General features: G+C 38.7%; 1 protein-coding gene across 31 annotated transcripts in view; it reads right to left on the bottom strand.

The window, feature by feature from the left end:
* Positions 1-16,922, bottom strand: part of SOX6 (SRY-box transcription factor 6) — a 583,500-nt gene that overhangs the window by 76,437 nt on the left and 490,141 nt on the right. For 26 of the 31 annotated variants that reach the window (XM_034646122.1, XM_034646128.1, XM_034646121.1 and 23 more), the window contains 2 exons: positions 7,207-7,356; positions 1,721-1,946 (listed from right to left, as the gene is read on the bottom strand). In XM_034646122.1, coding sequence (XP_034502013.1) covers positions 1,721-1,946; positions 7,207-7,356 — 376 coding nt within the window. The remainder of the gene's footprint in view (positions 1-1,720; positions 1,947-7,206; positions 7,357-16,922) is intronic. The other 5 variants (XM_034646117.1, XM_034646113.1, XM_034646102.1 and 2 more) reach the window with 1 other exon arrangement.

The following is a 16,922-nucleotide window of genomic DNA, read 5'->3' on the forward strand; positions in this document are numbered from 1 at the left end:
GCAGGGTTGTCCAGAGCCCAAATTATTGACCGGGACCCAGGCTGTGTGCCCTTGTTTTATAGGGATCTTAGTGATGTGGGCTTCTTGATTTTTCAGCCTGCCTTCTAGGGGAGGGGCCTGCCGCGCCGATACTCAGGCAACCCTGTTTGGGTAGAGTCTCCATGTCCCCTGCGAGGGGGGATGGGGACGGGCACACTGTGAGCAGGTATTTCCAGGCTTTTGTTCTCTGGAGGCTTTCCCTGGTGGTTTGCTGTGCCTCTTCTGAGAGTCAGAGCAGCAGTGGCCGAATCTCAGCCTCTGTCTCAGAACAGACAGATCGCGGACCGTTCTCCACTGATGTTCTGGCCACTTTAACTCTGTTTCTGTTGGTGCTGCTCAACCCTGCAGCGACCCGGGATGTGCGCCCCACACCCGGCGTCCCAGCCCTCACTTCCAGGACTGCTGCGTCTCTGTCCTTTGTGCTTCTAACGCCGCCAGCCACCAGCCGCCTGCTGACCCCGTGCGCTCCAGAGCTCCCGGTCTCAGTCTGGTTCCAGTGAGCACACCGGAGTTCCGTGAGAAGTCTGGTGGCGCGCTCCTGGCTCACGGTCTCAGTCTGCTCTCTCGCGGGTGCTGGTCCTCGAGTCCGCCTGCTCCCCCGTGCAGGTGGCTACCGCTTCCTGGCGCCCGAACGCAGCGGCTCCCTCCCCCTTCCGTTTATCTTCCGATATCTGTGCGCGGTTTCACGGCTCCCCGCTTCGTACCTCAATACTCAGCACTGGAGATGTTCATTTGTAGAGATCCAGATGTATCTTCCTGTGTCTCAGGCTGATTCCGTGGATGTTCAGGCTGGTCTGGTACCTATCCAGCTTGACTCAGGGGACCGGCTGAAAAAGGGGTCCCCTACTCCTCTGCCATCTTAACTCCCTCCAGTCTGGTTTTTTAAAAATTACATGCCTTCTAGGTGCCAGACATTGTGTTAGGCATTTTATATGCATTTTTCTCTCTGAATTCTCATAACAACCTATGAGCTAGGTAATAATATTCCCCTCAAAGAGATTAGGAAACTGAGTTCCAAAATATTAAATAACTTTCCCAGGGTCACATAGCGAGTAAGTGAAGGCTCTGAGTCCAAGTCTGTTCGATGCCAAAACCCATGTTTTCCCTCCATACTTCTCACTGGAGTATGAATGTCCCTAGAGATACTTGGCAATATATCAGAGAGTGGAAGAAGCCCGAGGATCATTATGACATATCTTATCAGATATCAACTTTATTTCATATTATGTCATTGAAGTGTGTCATTCACATTTGTTTTAATGCAAAAGTAATATGGGATAAGATATAAAATTCACATACATTTTAAAAAGAAAATATAAAACTTCAAAGAAGTTTTGGACTTTTGGCAGGCAGCTTGGAGGCCAGGTCCCTTTAGGCCCTTGGAGGGTTCATGATCACTCTTGTCTGCCTAGAGTTACTTCAGTGGCAAAGCATTAACCAAACACAGAAATCCCCAAGTCTCTGATTGGCTGGATCTAACTCAGCAGACTCTAAAGAACCCCATCCCAGCGGGATTTATATTATGACCTTTTCCAAAAGTTCTAATCACCCAAGACACCAAAAGGGGTTACGTTTCAGTAGAAAGGATTTTACTTTTACTTTTTTTTTTTTCCCCCCTTGGACTAAGGAACACTTTGGAAAAAGGGATCAGTCATCACTGAACAGGTTTGCTTTCTTTTACCTAATTCATTAATCTCTTCCTGTTGTTGACCTTTCCATTTACCTAAAGAGGATCCTCTTCCCAAGCTTCCTCCAATGGGGCTGGGGATGCTGCTTTTGTTAGGCAGATTAACGGGGCTGGTTTTGCTGGCTGGGAAGAGGCTCTGGGTGGGAGATGTTGGGGACTTGACAGGCTCGGCTGTCTTGGGTCGGGAAGAGAGATTTAGCGGCTGTGCTGCTGCTTCATCCTACAAGAGTTTAACATAAATAATTATTAAAAAAATAAAGACAAATGAAGCACATTATCACTTAGTAAGCCACAGTTATTTTACACCTCAGAGACAATGCCACATTCTCCTACAATAATAACAAAAGAAGCTAATTATCTACCTCCTTGAAGATTCATCGGAAGGAAACCTCATTAATTTCCCTGTGTTATGCTTCTATTTACATTAACTGTGTAGTTGGATCATTCTTTTTGCCAAATTAAAATCTGAATTAGCTCACATTACAGCTTAATTTCCTAATGTGTTTTCAAGGATCTAAATTAACCTAGGGCATTTACAAAGAATTATTTAAAATTTCAGCAGCTCTGTAGTGCTTTTGTGTTATTCTCTCAGAAAAGTTCCTGCAACTATAAATAGGCTCTGCAGCTAATTTTTTAATATATATTTTAAATCAAACAATTGCAAGTACTTTAAAAATGGAAACACAGGCTTCTTCTGCTCTCCTGGGCCTCTGCCCAGGGAGCCGCATGCCACAGCATGGTTTCTATGTGGCTTTCTGGGTGTGGACACTCCTCATGGTCTATATTCTGGTCTCTATTCAGGTTTAAAATTAATTTTTGCAAAGAGCAAGCACACATTATAATTATGTTTTACATACCATGCTATATGTAATTTATTTTTCATGTCTAAAGTGATGTCTCTTTATATTCTTTGCTACATATATTTACAGAATTCTATTTTAAGATACCTGTCCTTCTATACTGGGCACAGTATTCAAGTATGTGACTTGTAACTCTAGTGTAAGCAGGAACTTGAAAGCTAAACTCCTTGCCTTTATTTTGTCTCATTTATCCTGTCATTAAACACATATAACAACATGCCCATCATTTTAGAAATTTAGTTGTAATATAAACATATCCATTTAAATGCTCAGTTTTAAGATCGATATTATTGTGTTCTACAATAAAATTGTCAGCAGATACTAATTTCTGTTTTGCTTCTGAGAGGCACAGGAAACTTTTTTAATGTCATTTTTTAAAACACAATAGAGCTTGGAAACAGAACATCCTCCCCTTTGGGAAGAGAGCCTGATCCTAGCTGATCTCTAAGGTCTCCTCCGGTGCCATAGTCATTGTTTAAGGGGGGACAAAAAGAGATGCCAGAAAAGGCTACTCAGGAGGAAGATTAGAAAGAGAAAATAGAAACAACATGCACTGTGCTAGACATTTTCACATATATTAGCTCATTTAACTAGCAATAAGTCTATGAGTTTGGGCAGTATTATTCTAAATTCACAAAGGAGGAAGGGTCAGAATGATAAAATCATAAAGGAGGGTCAGAGTGACACAATCATTGTTCAAAGCCATACATGGAAAGATAACATTTGAATTCTAGTTTACTGGACTCCAAGTCCCAGGTCCCTTTTCTATTAAACTATCAGAGAAAATAAGTCATTTGATAACATAGTAAATTTTTTTTTTTGTCTTGGTAGGAAATAGATAATCTGGCACATCTATGTTGCAATGTACATTTATCCGTATCTAGATACAGGATACGTTCTCAGGAAACACGGCTGTATCATTATGCATGTCAAAAATGTCTTATGTGCTTGATTACAATTTACTTCTCTTTACTCTACACTCAAAGGATATTTAGACTAATTAGTTCCTTTACTCCTATCTAAATAATAGTCATTTATATGCTAGGTATCTAGTTTTCTCCATGTTTCTTTTATTTGGGGTTCACTGAGCTTCTTAGGTATCTGAGTTCAGAGTGTTCTTCAAAGCTGGAAAATTTGCAGCCATTACTTATTCAAATATATTTTTCTGTTCCTTCCTTTTCCTTCTGGGGCTCTTGGTGCATACATTAGGCCAGTTGATGTCCCACAGTACTGACAGTCTTCTATGTATTTCATTTTGGGTAGTTTCATCATTCTGTTATCAAGTTCCCTAATCTTTTCTTCTCTGATGTCTAATCCCAACAGTACTAATCCAGTATACTTTTCATTTCATCTCGAAAACTGTATTTCTCATCTCCATACATTCCATGGATGTGTTCCATGTCTTGACTTATAATGTTCATGTTTTCCTCTATCTTCTTAAACATATGGAGCTTATAACATCTATTTTTTTCACCTTTGAATATACCCTGATTATTTATTTTTATAATTCAATGATTGCCACTTCCTCCAACCATGCCGCTGGGCGTGGGAAGCATCTACCAACTCTCCCAATCAAGTAAATTCTTATTGGTTCTCACAGCATGCCTTGGCCTGACAGAAATTTTGTAAGTGTTTTTTGGGAGGAAGATTTGCCTATCTCTTCATTTGGCTATAGTTGGGTAACCCTGAAGTAGCTGTTTTTACTGTCTTAACTACTAAATCTATCATCTGTGCCATTTTGGGGTCTGTTTCTATTGATTGACTTTCTCCTCCTTATTGTTCATGTTTTCTTGCTTTTATAAAAGCCTGGTGATTATTGAATGGATGCTACACACTATGAATTTTACATTGCTGGGTGTTGGAGTTTATGTATTCTTTCAAATATTTGTGGACTTTGTTCTGAGACACAGAAAAATTTCCTTTCTAGGCTTGCTTTTAAGCTTGTTAGGTCGGTTCAGAGAAGCCATTAATCTAGGGATAATTTGGTGTCATTTCTGAGGTATCGCCTTTTGGGCAACACTACTTGATACCTCATATGTTAGAAGATCTTTCCACTCTGGCTAGTGGGAATACAAACCATTCTCAGTCCTTTGTGAACCTTGCAATTGCTTTGCCTGCTACATCTGGTATTTTTCCCTGGCCTCAGAGTTTCCTCATGTGTATATGCTGATCAATACTCAGCTAAATCCGGGGAATCTTCTAGAGATTTTCAGTACTCTCTCTCAGTGTGCAGCTCTCTCCTCTCTGCTACTCTACCTCACAAACTCTACTTACTTTGGCATCCCAAAACTCTGAACTCTATGTCTCTACTCAGAGAGCCTGCCATGTTCCATGTGGGTACCCCTCCTTGCACAATGACCTAGAAACTACCTCTAGACAATAAGCTGGAATAATCATAGTACTTGCCTCCCTTGTTTCTCTTCTCTCAGGAATCACTGTCCTATATTCCTATTGCAAATGTCTGAGAATCATTGTTTTATATATTCTGTCCTGTGTTTCAGTTGCTTAAGCTGGGAGACTAAATCTGATCCCTGTTCCTCCATTATAGCTGAACATGGAAACCCTCTAGGATTTAATTAGGATCTTTCTTGGCATTCAACTGGATATTTCAATTACAACCACCACCACCACCACCACCTTTATTACCATCAGATCATCATCAGCACAGTCATCACTATACTTACATTTATGGAACACTCACTCTATGCTAGAGGATTTAAAACCCATAATATTAACTCCCATTTTTCAGAGCAGAAAACTAAAGCTGAAAGAAGTTAAGTAACTTGCCCAAAGTGACACAGATGGTAAAAGTGGTAGAACTGACATTTGAACAACAACAAAAAACATTCTGATTTCTGATGTCGATGATTATAGTAGATAAAAATTCTGAGGGAAAGAAGGTATATAAGACCATCTATGTTTAATTTTGTTACCTTCAGCAAGCTATGCCCTATGTCATGTGGTCATGTTATACACAGGTGGAAAGCAATGATTACAGACAGAATCACATTTTAATGACCATAATCCTTTCAATTACCAAATCATGAGATTATTCTCAGAACTTCTTCAGTAATAGGTAGAAGCTATTTTTTTTTAATTTAAAACATTTGCTTTACAACTTGATCCATTCATTTTTACCCACACATACAATAAACAATCTAATACGTATAAAGAATGTTTCCTTTGTTATTAACGTAAAATATAGTCAAGTCAAATTATATAGAGAACTCCCTGAGAATTTGCATGTGGTCAAGTGAGTAATAAAACTCAGTTGGCCCACAAAGCTGGAATGGTTAAAGCAGATGTAAACTTGAATTTAACCAGGGAACATTTTACTCATCCAGTAAAGGCTTGGTTTGGTGCAGTTCCATTTGGCCAAGTCACTTATAAAATGACTTTTTCATGTTAAAATATCTAATACTCAATACCTCAAGTCAATAATGTTTGATATGTTCATATTCTAACAACTATAATTAAACAAAGTGCTATGGTTAGAGTTGTACTGTTCCTTCACAAACAGAAACTCTTGGAACACCAAATAGATAGCCTGTTTCCATAAGCCATGCTACCTTATTAAATGTAAGCTGCCTATTGTCAAGCCGCAATATTTCTAACAACAAAGCATAAACGTTCATCTATTTCTTTGGAGATTTTAAAGCATGGGTGGCATTAAATTAATTCCTACCTGCACATTATAAAAATAAAACAATTTCAGTGGTTTTATAGCATTTGATACTGTTTTGTTAGCCTTAGATGTTTCCCTTGTGAAAATTTAATAATTGCAAAATTTCTCCAAATGTAGTACTTTGGGCACATTACAATAATACCTCTGTGCTTAACCTATCCCTCTAACTGGAGAAGTCAATGATACAAAACAACTGTTTCTCTGTATTATAAAAACCAACCAGTACCACCTATAGGTACCAGCTGCAGCACAAAGATGGAGCATATCATCCATTTCCCTCTGTCGCCAAATACCTCCTATGTGCCACGTTTTAAGACACTGAAAATTAGTGAGGAAAGGCATCTATCAATGTCCGAGCCATAACTTGGGAGAGCCTGTTTATCCTCTCACAACTACATGGCGTCAAAGGATGCATAAATAATGACAGCACTCATTCTTCAGAGCCCGTGTTCACTATCCTTGAAGGCGAGGCCTTATCAACAAACCATATGAGGTTCAGCAGGAGATCTCTTCTGTCCCCTTTTTTTTAAATCAGAAGTTTGAGAACCTCCTTTTCTGGTACTATAAGTTGGCTCCCACCTGTTTAAGGAATTTCGAGAGAAAGTGTCACAAGTCTATGACAAAGACTAGTAATAAAACCGTGGCCATTCATGCCAGTGAACATTAAAAAATAAAAGCCAGAATCCAAAGGGGAAAAACTCCTGAGAAGTGAGTTTGCAGATTTAGGTAAAGATCTCACAATATGGCACCATTGTTATCAAAAGGGAAACACCTGTTTCTCAGTGCTCAATCATGAAATTTACCATAAAGAGGAGCATTTGGGGTTCCTTTATGCTGCTATGCTTCCTGCTGTTTATTCCCAACCCAGCCTCGTTCACTACTTTTCTTGTGAAGCTGTTTTCCAAACTGTTTTCACCATCCCGCAAAGCAAGTACCTTCACTTGAGTTACAGGGCTGGTCCCTCTCTTTTCATTTTTTATCCCGGTAGGTGAGACTGCCCCTGCTGCGTTTGGTGGCTGTGGAGCTGATGGCATCTTGGCTCCAGGTGACACCTGCATGCTGGCCAGCTGAGCGGCATAGAGTTGCTGCAAAACGGGGAAGACAAACAGTTTCTTTTTAAATGCAGCTGAAATTCAGTTTTACGAAAAAGACAAAACAAAACAAAACAAAAAACTTACCGTATTGTTAGATAACTATTTCTCTGACAGAGTTGCAATTTCTCCTTCGCTATTTTTTTTTTTCAAGAGGAAATAAGAGAGACCGAAGAATATAAAGAGTACTAGCCTGAGAGCCGTTGTCCTGTTCCTGGTCCTTTTAGCAATAACTTTATGAACCTGAACAAGGGACTTGGTTGCTCTAGAACTCCGTTTCTTCGGTACAAAAAGGAATTTGACTAAATGGTTTCTAGATTCTTTCCAGTGCCTAAAATTGTTATGAAAAGTTCTTCAAACATCAGTATGTCTATTCATGTAATTTTAATATTCATGAAGTCAGTAACTAATCTGAACTTTCCTACAGATTCCTGGAAGAACATTGTTCTTATTCAATACTGACCGAGCTTCTCTGGCGATGTTGATCCTTCTGGATGATAAGAATGCTGCCCTCAAGATCCCTGAGTCCCAACAACAGTCACTGTTTTCTCCAGGTCTTATTTCTAGGCAGCATATAACATAATCCTCAAGGGAATATAGCCAGATTCTTAACAAAAAAATGAAATGGAATGAAATGAAATAAAATAAAGCTTCTTTTTTCCTAGCAGAGGATGTTAAATCCTTAACTGTTGATTTATTAGCTTTTGGGTGAAATCGGTAATAAATGAATGTGCTAATCTGCTGTGGTTAACCAGAATTCAGATACCTCGATCTTCACACTATTTAATGCTTGACAACTCCATTCAAATATTTTCTTTTCTTCTTATAATCAAGATTAAGCCATTACCTTGATAGTCATATTTCTATCATAATAAATAGAAAGCTTCCTAGTTCATCAACCACAGGGAAAATAGTCAAACTTGGCCATATTAGTAAGGGGAAAAAAAAACAGGTGGTTTGTATGTAATTTCCAGCATTACTATCATTCAGATGGACAAATAAAAAAAATTACAGTAATCAAAAACAGACCTTTCAGCACATGTAATTAAATGAAAGCTTAATAAAGAATAATTTGCAAGAGCCAGATGTGCTTATGTCATGATTGTTGCTTTCTTTGGAACAATTTTTCTAATATAACAAGCCTCTAAAGAAATTAAAGTTTCATAATTCTGTATGTGCAATGACTCAGTGGCAAGAAAAATTCACAAGAGTCAGTCAAACTGCTAGAACTTAGGGGGAGAAAAGGCTGCCTTTTCTGTTTCCTTCTTACTCTGTGGTATCCTTTTCCTTTGAAATTCAGCCAGGTGTCTTCAAAGGGGGGAGGGCAAGTGAAGCTTCTGAATTTTTTCTGCTTGGATAAAGCCACTGAAGAAAAGTTTTATGCTGAATGGAGTGAAGACGGCTGAGAGCTGAAAAAGTATTGGCCACACAGTATCTGGCATCCTGACCAATATGTCCTCCTACTGAGTATTAAAGAGTCATGAAATCTTAGAGAGGCAAGAGTCCTTAGGTATCATTTATGCCTTCATTTTCCCTCAATAATTCACAAGATCAGAAGAAAGTCAATTTTACTCAATTTTGAGTCCTCCAGGGAACTTCAACTAGTGAAAGAACACAGAAAAACAAATCCTTGGGAACAAATCTATTTTTTAAAAAACTGACTAAATTCAGAAAGCCTTCAGATGGAACAATACAGTCGTTTTTTGCTTCTTAGAAAAATGTTAATTGCTTCCTCTAAAGCTTTGATAACCATTTATTTCCTATCCTTTTCTAGTGGTTTGTACCAAAGAGAGGAAAGACCCCAGAAATGCTGAGATTCCTCAGAGTTCCCTGTGAGCTGTGATCACTGATCGTGGCAAGAAGCAGCATCACTGCATACCATAAAACTTACAGAGCTGGGTCACCTGGATAGAAGGACGTCAGATAAGATTGAGTAGAAAAAGCCTTGAAATAAAAATCAGAAAATAGAGCCCAATATAAAGATAGAAGGCGCTCACGAAAGTAAAAATTGTCACATCCTGTCTAACAAAATATATAATTTTAGATGTAAGTACCATGTTTTTCAGAATGAAGACTTCAGATCTGACCTAGTAAAAAGAATGCCATTCACATAGGTGCAGGTTTACCAAACGATTTCAGAAACAGCTCATCTTCTAAGCTAACATTAATTGAGTATGTTCTATATGCAGGTCTCTGTGTTAGAAGATGTGGAGGTGTCAAAGTCTTGGAACAAGCGCATAGCTTTGGAGAAGATGTAAGATAACGATCCTGAACACCTGATGTGAACCTTTTTGTGGCGCTTATCACTTTTTTTAAACCTGTGTTTAATTGTGCACATATGTCTTATCATGCTGGATAGACTGTAAGCTTACGGAAGTCACAATCCACCTGATTATTTCTGAATTCCTAGCAGCAAGAATAGTGCCTTGCAAATAAAAGATAACCAATCAATATTTTCTGAATTAATATACTATATAAAATCACTGGATGTGAGGAGGGAGAGATATTCTCTATAAATGAGGCAACAGAAGTGGTATATAGTGATATTGATCATATATAATGAATAATTTTATCCTGTTGAGCTTAAAAAATATAAAAGGAAAATAAACCCAACCTAAATTAAATTTCACAAGAAATTATTCTTTTGAAGTCATTTGTTCAAACGTTGACTAGAAAGCTTTTCGGGAACTGCTAACGTCAGTCACCTGTCTCAGACTTCTCTGACGCCAATTCTACTGTCCAGCAGCAACTGAGGGGCAGTACCGATTTTTCTTCTCAGTCTAGTTACTTATGAACTTAAAGTTTCTCTAAATGCTACTGCATCCTTTTTGGAAGAACATAAAATATGAGTTATTCAAATAAATAGCTTTAGTTCAAAAACTCCTTTGCGGGCTAATGGTTTGGGAAAGAGAAAGGTTAAACTCTGATTAACTGTTGCATAGGAGTTTACAAAAGTGTCTTTCCACACAGGATTCTGAGATCATGGGTCATAGTCACAATGATGATAATGATGAATATTCATTTCCAAACACAGTTGAGGTTTATAAAACCAACAATGTAGTAAAGCTTATGACAGCCTTAGCCAGAGTCTCATAAACATTTAAACTTTGGTGAAGACTGCTTCTGTAAATATAGATTTTTTTTTCCAGTTCAATTTTGAAAACTGTTCAGTGATTGGGATATTGTTTCTTTATCCAAGATATATAAAAGACATGCAGTGCATACATGTAAAAAATGAGCCTAGCTAAATTATTTTTCAAAATTATAAAATCACTCATATTTTATAGGAGCAGCTTAAGAAATGCTTTTACTATTTTATGGCTAAAAATAGTCCATCTTTATTATTATTAGTTCAGGTTTAATAAAGTAGCCAGTATTAAGATTTTGGTATGCTGAAAAATGCCACACTTAGCCCAGAACTGAAAAGGCCTTATCAGATCATTTAGTCTAGTCTTGCCTCCTCATTTTACTGATGAGCAGAGGACTATGGAAGAGAAGCACCATGCTCAAGATGGCCTAACCAGTTAGCATTCGTATTAGAAGAACACTCTAGCTCTCATTTCAACCTTACCATTTAAAATAGAAATGACTGTATGATGCACCAACCATTGCACCTTGCAGGCACATTTCCAGCATTGATGAATTTGTTCAATGGAAAATCTTTATCAGATGCTTACTATTAACTAAACATTATGCTAAATACCAGAGGTGCAATAACAAGCAACTCAAAAATAGCCCCTGCCTTAATGGAGCTAGAAGGAAAAACTGATATTAAGTAAATGCTTAGGCAGTAACTATGAATTATGGTTAGGTTGAGTGCTAAGAAAGAAAAATACAGAATGTCAAAAGACCATCGAACAAAGGTATTTAACATAGTCTGGAGAATTAAAATAGCTTCTCTAAGGAAGTAATACTTTAAGTAAGAACTATCCAGAAGTAAAGGTTATAAAGAACATTCCAGAAAAAAAGAACACTGATTATTATGGCTCTGAGGTAGAAGAGAAGATAACATTTCAAGAAACTAAAAAAGGGCCAATGTGGCAGGACTATTGAGTGAGGGTAGAGTGGCATGAGAAGGCGCTAGAGAGGGGTAGAGTCTTATAGGTCACATTAATCATTTTAGACTGTATCCCTCAAAAAGGAAGTATCTAGAAAAAGCAGTGAACTAAAACCAAGACACAAAGAATCCTTCCTATGCTTTACCACTAACTCATTGACCAATCTTTTAAATAAATTAGATTAAGAAAATCCTATGAAGAGCTCACAAATCCATTAACACATACCTATAATACTGTTTCTAGAGTTCAGTGTCCTGAGACTAGCTTTAAAGAACAACCTATCTTGCATTTGGATCCTAGTGATACTTTAATAACTAGGCCTACTTAAATTCAACACAAAACAATCGGTCTACCAAACTCAGCCCTATGGTGAAATTCTTGAGTGCCTTGGAGTATATACACCAGTCTATGGTCAGTACCTAAAAGCTGTATTGTGTCAGAGTCATTTTATAACACTATCACACTTGGGAAGAGAGTCCTGCTTTACCCCCAGTACAGCCACACTCATGTCAAATTATAAAGCGTGGTGTTACGGGCACCTAGACTTAACATAATGCTAAATATACAAGTATATATATACCTACTTTCTATGATTAAAGCATGTAAGATCTCCAACAGGGAGCCCCATAGAAAAAAAGGTGCAAGGCCTGTATTCTCATAATCACACGATTTTCACATAACCACATAACCACTCACCCAGCCATTCAGTCATCACCTCCATTCATTCATGTGTTCATTCAACAAACATACATTGTACACTAACTCGGTCAGGTTCTGTCAGGCATTTTACATTTATTATTTTATTTAGTTTTCAAATAACTGTATAAAATGGGAATTATTATCTATTTTAGAGTCAGTCTCACTTTAAAGCCCGTGTGCTTTAAACAAGCTATACAGTGAATAATAATGAAACCCATTTCCTGTTCCTAGCCACCAGACAAGAATCATTGTCTAAGGAGAAGAGAGATTCTGTTGTTGCTGCTGTTCCAAGTTCTCAAATAGCAAACTGTATTTCCAGATGTCTTGCAGCGACTTTCTCTCAAATGGCACTTCACAGTCCTCAAATATGGAAAGAGTTAATGGTACCACCAGCCACCTTGAAGGAGCAAGGGGCACAGTTTGATCTAAACAACTCCCTTCTCCAGCCAATTTCTGAGCCATAAGAGAAGACACTCGAAATACCCTAGCGACACATATTTAATAGACTGATAAAGTAAAAAGAACTATGCAGAGTATAGGTAGAAATAGGAGAACTTGATAAAAATGGAAATTGACAGGGGCTTTAAATTGGCACCAGTATGCTCCAGTATATGGAAACCAACAGTAAAAAAGCAGGCACAGCTTCACACACTAGATTCTCTTTGGAGTAAATTCTCCTGTGTTTTGTCATTTCAATTAGAAAGGGCATTTTAAAGTGGCCTGTCGGAATCTGGCCTAGAGAGAAAGAAAAAACATTTTTCCTCAAATACAACTAGCCTATTGGTGGATAATGAAGTGAAGAAGGGAAGGGAAAATGCTATTCTATAAAAACAGATTCAATAGGCACTAGTGAAAGCTTTCAACCCCAACACTTATATTTACCCCATTAGCCCCACATAATATCTGAGAACCCCAGACCCTCAGCCCTGGTTAACTCAGATTCCATTCTTGTGCACCACACACTACTGGGGGCAGTGGGCAATTGGAGATGTTAGAAGAAACAAGCAGGGTGGGTGAGGGGCATCTTTAAGGAAATGTCACTATTTACTTGATTGATGCTGCCTAACACAAGCCCGGCTCAGTTCTCCAGGGACATCCTGGGTTTTGTTACCTTCTCAAAACAATGCTGATGACCATTCCTCTGCCTACCAAGCAAGGCACGCCATAAAGCTGGACAAGCTCAGCTGTGAGGCTGTGAGAAGGTAGAACGGAGACAGGGGTAATTAAGCAGCATGATTTAGTGCTTGTTCAGCACAGGGAAGAAAATATGTCAGTAACAAGTCATTACAGACTGGTTGGGGGGTTGCAGAGAAAGCTTAAAAATAATTTGAAAGAGATCACAAATACTTTTACTTCTCATAAACCTCCAATGTCAACAAAACGATCCAGGAAATATAGCTGTGGTTTTATGGAAGGAAAGAACTGAAGTCCTTGTTTTTCAGCATAGAAGGTACTTGTTTAGCTATACCCCTAATATTTGACACCAAAGAAAATTGGCTTGTAGGGATAGGAGATGAGAAGGAATAAGAGAAGAGCTACCACTCTCACTCCTCACATATGGGGTTAATTTCCAAGTCAGCCTCCTTTTTCTCCTGCCATATTCTTCCTTTTCCTATCAACCCCTCTTGTTTGTCATAATCCTACTCATCTTTTGAGTCTCAAGTCAAAAATCACTTTCTCCTTAAAGCCTTATCTGACCCCTGCCTCTTTTGTGCTCGCACCATATCTCTTCTATTCCTGCGTACTCTATGGAATGTCTTTTTTTTTTCTTTATCTCCCAGCAGATTACAAGCTCCTTAAGGGAAGGACTGAGTCTTATTTATGTCCCTAGCACCTAACATCATGCCTGGCATTTAATAGATGCTCTCTTAACACTGACCACTAAAACTCCTTTATTTCCCTTCTTGTCTCTATCATTTTGGAATCATCATTTCTGCCCACACCCTTTTCTTCTTATACCTTTCCTTACACCCTGTCCAAAAGGAGCCCCAGAGATGGAAGTCATCTTTCTCTGTTTTGGTCTTCTTGAACCTATAAGCATGTGGGTTCATTAAGTCATGCACTGATTTTCTTACAAGGAAACACCAGATAACACAATGTTAGCAGAAGGAAGAACTGTAAACATCATCCAATCCAACCCCTTTGCTTTACAGATGAGGGAAACTCAAACCTATTGAGGGAAGGTGATTTGCATAAGAATACCAAGGGGCAAGCAGTTGATAGAAGGAAACCTAGAACCCAGATTCACTACTTGCTCCCTTCTGTGTTCACATAGACTCTTTTCTCCTTGTGTCCTGTTCTCTTAGGGAACTCAGTGCAAACAGAACATGTACATTTTATCAGAGCTCTTGATCTGGACTACATAAAAGGATTGTTTTCCCACCATTCCCCTAGAATTAAAAGCGAAATGTATCCAATATGTACTTGAAAGGTAATCACTGGGCACCCAAGAATAATTTATGTTGTTGAATTTTATTTTAATATTTGTTTTAAAATGTACAAATTTTAAAATGCACCTACAGTAATTAGCTTAATTAATTATAATCATGTTAAGGTATTTTCAGATTTTTAAAATGAAAGTTTATGCAAATACACACAAAGGGCCAAAAATCTGTCTCAAGTGAGAGTGGACCTATTTCACCACCTTTGGGACTTCAGCTATTTGCCTTTCCACAACAACTAAAGGAAAAATAGAACAAGCATTGATGGTAAGCCATTGGAAAGCCAGGACCTGTTTAATTCATTTCATTATCCCTGCAGCCTGCTCAAGAATGTCAAGTAAAGAAAAATGAATCGAAAAAAAAGTTTTCCTGGCTAGAGATCCTCTTGCCTATTTTCTAGAGCACTGAGTAGTTCCTCTGATATAAGCCTTGTGCTTATGGGGTGGGGAGGCAAGAAGAGAATATGCTGGGTATAGGAGAGGAGAAGCTGTAAAAAAGAATAAAAGTAAAGAAAAAAGAAAAGGCAAGAGGCTTAGGTCAATGGTCCTACCCTTCCATGAAGAGAACTTTTTAAAAAAATTCTGAATAGGGGCGCCTGGGTGGCTCAGTCATTAAGCGTCTGCCTTCGGCTCAGGGCGTGATCCTGGCGATCCGGGATCGAGCCCCACATCAGGCTCCTTGGTTGGGAGCCTGCTTCTTCCTCTTCCTCTCCCCTGCTGTGTTCCCTCTCTCACTGGCTGTCTCTATCTCTGTCTAAAAAATAAATAAAATCTTTAAAAAAAAAAATTCTGAATAAATCAGGTTGAGCACCCAGTCAGCCATCTGCTACAACAACAAAACAAAACAAAACAAAACAAAACAAAACAAAACAAAACAAAACAACAAAAACCACCAGAATTACTTCTTGGATTACATCAATTATATTGGAATGAGTTCAGAAGAGCTTCTCCTCATGGAAAATAGTTGCACAGTGCAAATAACTAAGTATAAACAAAGTGACTCCCAATAATTTTAACAAGAAAACTCGGTCTCTCCCTGCTTCTTCCAGGTATCTTTCTTTCAGGGTACCAAATAAAGTATGTAAATACATAACGCTTTATTTACGGAAATAAAGTTCAGTCATTGAAACAATTAGTACTTTGGTTCTTGAAGCAAGTTATTCAAAGAGGTGATAATGAGGGCAGTTGGAAATCGACATTATGGGAATGAATCTGACTGTTTTCCTTCTGCTTCCAAGAGCTGGGCAGGCACTGCGGAAGAGACCCAGCTCTCTGAATGGGCTCCAAGCGGTACAGCTTGCATTCGTAAGGCTCCTTTAACTCTCTAGTCACAAAGCTGTAGCTCACCAGAGAAACTTAAACAAGTGCATTTTGACTCTACCAATAGGAAATAAAAACTCATCGGAGCCCAGAAGTTGGATTTGAAATCTAAGGATTATTTCCCATAGCCATTAAGTCACAGGGAAATTTCAATGGGTATATATATATTTGAATACATGTGCTGAGTTCAACAAAGTACTTTTTTAGTAAATGAGTATATGTTAGGTTCCTAATATTTAAAAGCATTGTTTCTTTGTAACCAAAATGTGAATTTTGGTTCAGATTCATTCAAAAATTATTTATTGAGCGGTAACTAATGGCCAGGCACTATTTGGGAAAACAGAAGTGAGCTGTGAGTTTGGAGCAGGGAGAGGGGAAGAGACAACGATAAATAAGCACGTAGATAAATGTAACTTTGATGCTAATATGGGCCATGAATATAAAGTGACATACATCAATATGGGGGAGGGGTTATTTTTAAATATCGAGGAGGTCAGGAAAACTAAAAGAAGGGGCATTTGAGTAGAGACCTGAAAGAAGTGAGGGAGTAAGCCATGTCACTACCCCGGGATAGCATCCCAGGCAGAGGCAAAGATAGGTGAATGTCCTGAGGCAAAGAGATGCTTATGCTTAGAATGTGTGGGGAACAGCAAGGAGGCCAGTGTGGCTGGAGCAGAGTGAGCTGGGCAAAGGGTGATGGGTCAGATGTCAAAAAGAGGTCAAGGGAGCCAGACCATGTAGACCTCAAACACTATCAAACAGACTTCGGATTCCATTCCGAGTTTCCGGGTTTCTAGGAAACATCATTACAACAACATGGCAGACCTGGAAATCCCTCAGCAATACCCACAGAAAAATCTGGAGATATGCCAGGTCTGCCTTGCCTTGGCCCATGACGACTGCCAAGAAACCAGATGCTGTTGCTTGAAAAATATTCTACAACTGCTCGGCTTCTATGCCCTTCGATTGCCATCCATAATGAAGCCTCCAAAACAACAGAATGAAGACAAATATGAGTGAGTATTCGATGAAAAAGGAGTAAG

Source organism: Ailuropoda melanoleuca, chromosome 16, assembly GCF_002007445.2.
Source record: "Ailuropoda melanoleuca isolate Jingjing chromosome 16, ASM200744v2, whole genome shotgun sequence".
NCBI classification, from domain to species: domain Eukaryota; kingdom Metazoa; phylum Chordata; class Mammalia; order Carnivora; family Ursidae; genus Ailuropoda; species Ailuropoda melanoleuca.